Here is a 5404-nt window from a genome sequence, read left to right as displayed (position 1 = left end):
TGTAGCTAATTAAGTAGTTAAACTAGCTAGCTTAGATTTGATCCATTTAATTAGATCTTTAATGTTCATTTTTCTAAAAATAAAAATGAAATGTTATGAATCATATAGAGAAGCTGGCTAACAAAACAAGATCCACATATTTTGTAGTTGTTGAAAATATGGTCAAAGAATATGACAAATCTAACACACTAACATTTAGTTGATCGGTTGAACTAAATCAATTTAACAATCTAAATAATAAAATACACCAAATGAAAAAACACGTAAATACATTATACGTACAATTAATTATATGTACAACCACATACAACAACAATAACAAGAAACAAAGATTCTAATTAACTTGTTACACTACTTAAATATAATTTACGGGATCAAAATACACAAGTACTTTTTAAGGTCGAGGCATGGATAACCTTTTTTTTCTGCAAGTTAGCCGACATTAATAAAATGCGACGATTAATTAAGTTAGGTTGTGGTGAGGGTTTTATAAATGACTACAAAGCAAGGAAGAATAGCCTTGGGATTAGTGACCACCAAGTCTTCTAGACTAGAGTAGATTCCGGAAGACCCGGCTACCGAGTCATAAGTGGTGTTACCGGATTGACCGTCAAGAGACATGATCTCCTCTTCTGCCGGAGCATCGTTGGCGCTGCGCTTCACTCTACCAGCTATTACACGGCACACAAGCATTGCCTTACGTCCATCCGTACAATCTAATAACGAATCATGGGCCTTTCCACTACTCGCTGTTGTCCTCACTCCCTTGTTTCCTTGAAACCCATGCCTATTTAAGTATTTAGTATTGTCCACCCACAATTAAAATTAACTTAGTATATATATATTATTGTTAATAATTTTGTTACAAAATTAAATGAATGAAAACAAGCTAAGGTAAGTGCTTTGTCATTGGACAATAGTTTTCGTGTTTTTAGATGATGTGAATTGCAAAATGTTGAGAACAAAATGCCAAAATAATAAAAAGTTAAAGTTGAAATAATGTTCCAATACATATAAATGATTAAGTCAAGGAACACAAAATAGTTTGTCCTATGTTATTGTACTTGTCTAATGCTCGTATCTCATTGTATTGTAGCGTTCATTGTGCGCCACTACAGTTTACATTTTGCACAAGGAAAATGAAAGACGTTGTCCATGCATCAATTCAACTACATGTATTGTGCCAAATACTATGTTACTCTCATCATTCTCTTCATTTCACTATAAGTATTTGTGTAAGAACCTGAATACTCGGGTTAAGACATTTTACTTTTAAAATCATATAGTTTTTTTCTTTCACAAAATAGACGTATTGGACTCTTGTACATGTATTTATATCCAACACGAGTATCTGATCAAAACTGGTAACATCATTCTTTCTGGCCTGTACACTGGGAAGTTAGACTTGTTTACTTTTTACGAAGTATTGTAGTAATGTCGTTGCACTAGTTACTACTATGTGAATAGTATCGATCTGATTCATTCCTAAAAAGTGGCTAAAAAATTACTAATCCTGCCGAACATGCAACTTATTAGTTTCATGGGCTATCTTATCCAACATCTCATCTTTGTCACATGTAACCAAGTAATTATGCAAAATTAGACAAACCCAAATTAGAAATAAAAAGGTGTAAAGAAAAGTGGTAAAAGAGAAAAGTAAGAAAATACCTAATAATGGTACAAACGCCGCAACCAGGAACGGAACCACAAAGGTTAGAAGAAGCACGTGCGCCCAGAGAACAAGTAAGAGTAGTACAATGGAATCTTAGTAGCTCATTCCCGTCAGCGGCGCATCTTGGATTCTTCTTTGTGTTGTTATTTGCTCTCAACTTCACCATATCTCTGCAATCTTCGAACCGTTGGATTGTTCTTTGTGTATTTTCAACCTTTAGTATCCGTTCGATCTTGCATATTGGGTTATCCTTTTTTAGCCAGCTTGACTTGAATATTATTTCCACTATATTTCTACCCGAATCCTCCGGTCCCAGCTCCGACACTATCCACCATATCCGATTGTTACAAACAAATAATACCCAATAAGGTATACTCTAATACTAGTTTTGATGTAACTTTATCATTTTATATTAAATTCATTGCTTATGTAAAAAACATGCGTAATATTTCATGATTAGGGACATGATGATGCGTGGCGTTAGCATTGGATAAGGAAAGTCCGGTCAGTTTACAAGATTGTACGAGATTTCATGCTAAAATCACTCATAATAATAACATGAGCAACTTTCTAAGCTTGTAGGTTGGTATTTTTCTATTCTATTATCAATAATGTGTGACATTTCACATATGGATATAAGTGTGCTTCAATAAATTATGTGACAGAGTAATTAGTTACGAAACGAATGAAGTTTGAAATCTTCATTTATTGAATTCGTACCCAAATTCCTTACGATTCATTTGATAGCTGGTAATAAATGATTGGAATTAGAATAAATCTTAGTTTTATTTGAAAAGATAAAACATCATAATATTGGTGGTAATACATATCACAAATTCGATATTTTTCTTCATAAATTTGTATTTCTCACCCAATATAACTCCCTAAATGACAATGGATATATAGTAACGAAAATTTTTAAAAAAATAAAAAGAGATAATTTTGAGTGAACTAACCTTAACACGAGAATGAATATTAATTTTCCTTACAAATTTACTTACAAGTATTCTCATTAACATCATTTATAGCCGATTATCAAATTAAAGGAGCCATTAGTGCTTAAATTGTTTAATCTTTAGATTCACCTCTTAGGAGCATGCGTTGTCGGTAGGGCCTATTTACTCCGATTCATTTAATTCATTGTTTGCTTGAATTTACTCTTACGTGGTCCAAATAACTCTCTTAATTAAACGGTTAGTATCTCAATATAGTTTAATTTATTTTGAGTATAGTATAGTTACTTATTTCGTTATCATAGACTTTATTACTTTCCCAACTCCCTCCTTAATTTTTTGAGTGTAAAATCTCACTTTACAAAGATTTTTTGGTAAACCATATGATATTCTCATACAAAGATTTTATTCATAGGTGGAACCCAAAACCATTGATTAAACTATGACAACTTCTTTACCCCTTGATCTAAACATAAATTCTTACTCGACTTGGGGCCTTCTCTAGACTGGATAAAACTTTAATTTATTGAAATTGATTTAATTTGATAAACCTGATATAACGTGTTTGAAAGTTATTGAACATGATTACAAGAGAATAAATTTAGAAATGTAAATTTATAAGACCTCAGTTAAACTTATTGACTTTATAAAACCTGATTGTAACTTAATTCATCTAAATATTTTTTTAAGGTAAAGAAAACACACATTTATTTAGAAACTAATACTTGGTATATCTCAGACCATAGGTTTCTTAATTAAAGCGAAGGGGTGCATATTTAAGGAGACATAATTATGACAAAACTTTTGTCTGTTTGACTGTATAACACTTGGTATGTACCAATAATACTGTAGTATAGCATGGTTTGACAAGAGGAAATACTACTAAATTACTAATGTGGTGAATCAAATTAAAGAGACCAGAAAAATAAAGACGCACTGTTCAACTACCGGCTTTCTACTTAGAGCACAATTCTAATTTGTTATCCTTAAATAAATATCAGTGTAATTTATGGTAGGACATTGGATTTGTTTTTGAGAAAAGTACCTTACTCCTTTAAAGCACTGACATGACATTCATTTCCCATATTAATATTTGAATCCAATATGCCAACGACCACGAGTACACCACCATAAATATGTCTATACACGTCAAACTTACTCCGTTCTCAAATTTTTGATCCACGAGTAGCACCTTACGGGTAATTTAGATTAAGTTATACTTCACATACATTACCAATAATCCGGCGGAAAAATTGGCCTAGTTCACTCTTGGAACGACCGTGAATTGTGTATCTGTCTCCGGTTTCTTTTTCATATAATAAAAATTGATTTTTTTTTTAAAAGTGTTTATTTAGTACCGAGTAATTTATTTGTGAGAATATAATTAAAGTAATTAGAAATGAATTACCTGCATGCCTAACTGCTTGATGATGCTCCAAGCTTTCAATTTTTGGAAAAACTTCTCCACAATGTGGGCATGCACAAACTGTTGACCTTGGTATTATTGGGTACCTGATAATTCAATTACAGTAAAATAAAAATGAAACTATTTTTACAAGAATTTGATTAAATTTCAGCATATTCATTATAAAGATATTTAATAATTAGTACTCCATATTTAAATTTTAAAAAAGTGACAAACCTGCTAGGATCAACAATCATATGGCACTCATAACACCCGGACAACTTCCTCAAGGGCATTCCTCTAGAGGACACAGAATGTGTTGTGGTGACACTGGTGCCCGATCTAACCGAACCCGACAAGGACCGACTGGAAACGGAGCCTGGGCCGGTCTTACGCCGGTGCAGGAGCCGAGCTTCCTGACCTAGTGAGCTACTTTCAGGGGAAGAGTTATCAGACCGGTGAACAACTCTAGTATTCCCGTGAACCACGTCACGGAAACTACACATTGACCCACAAGATGAAGATACGGCGGGTTTTGATGGGTCGTGGACTCTAGAACCTTCTACTTGCTTGCAAGTTAGAAGGTTCTTTATTTGGTCCCATGACGAGGCTTGTTTCGGCTTTGGCTTCGGTTTCGGTTTCGATTTCGACTTGGGTTTTGGTTGTTGTTGTTGTTGTTGTTGTGGTTCTGTTTTATGGTGGTGTTGTTTACGGGGTTGTTTGGTTGGCTTAGATGCGGAGGAGTCGGGAGGGATGAAAGTGAGGATACCCATGAAGATGAGACCGAGCAAAGGTGTCATTAGGAGAGAGAAAGAGAGAAGAGAATGGAAGGGTGGGAGATTTTAGGAGAAAGAGAAGGAAGTGATGTGCATAGTAGAGTGTATTTTGGTGTGTGTGAAAATGGAATCGAAGATGTGGGAGGAGGGGATATTAAGGAATGCGAGCGAGGGTATTGATGAGGTTAGTGGTGGGTCTTTCTTCCTTCTTTTTTTTTCTTTTTTTTCCCATCTTCTATGGGTTTGAGAAGTAGTTTAGCTAATGAGAGTTCCAATGTGACATGTAGTATAACCATACATGGATTATTCTAATACTTGTATTTAATACGGATTACTCCATGACTTCATTATGTAAGATTACATAACTTAGGGGCTATTTCGTTCAATAAATTGGAATGGAATGACCGGTATAGATTAGGGGTGGCAATCAGATCAGGTTGGGTCGGGTTCGTGTCCGGGTTTACTATTTTCGGGTTGATTACCCCCAGACCCGAACCTGATCTGTTTAAGAATTCGGGTTGGAAACCTAAACCTGAACCTGATCTGTTAATTATCAGGTCAACCTGAACCTGATCTGTTTTGACCTGAAAGTTTTAAA

The 5404-nt window shown here is 34.4% G+C and overlaps 1 protein-coding gene across 1 annotated transcript; it reads right to left on the bottom strand.

Annotated features, from left to right (window-relative positions):
- Positions 1-252: 252 nt before the first annotated feature.
- LOC110802205 (uncharacterized) lies at positions 253-5045 on the bottom strand. The gene is made up of 4 exons (XM_022007643.2): positions 4268-5045; positions 4034-4137; positions 1669-1996; positions 253-787 (listed from the first exon to the last, which is right to left on the bottom strand). Exons 1-4 carry the CDS (start codon positions 4828-4830, stop codon positions 469-471), a joined length of 1314 nt encoding a protein of 437 aa, XP_021863335.2. The 5' UTR covers positions 4831-5045; the 3' UTR covers positions 253-468.
- Positions 5046-5404: the final 359 nt, after the last annotated feature.

This window comes from Spinacia oleracea, chromosome 6, assembly GCF_020520425.1.
Source record: "Spinacia oleracea cultivar Varoflay chromosome 6, BTI_SOV_V1, whole genome shotgun sequence".
NCBI lineage: Eukaryota > Viridiplantae > Streptophyta > Magnoliopsida > Caryophyllales > Amaranthaceae > Spinacia > Spinacia oleracea.
This window is presented reverse-complemented; position numbering and strand designations above follow the sequence as displayed.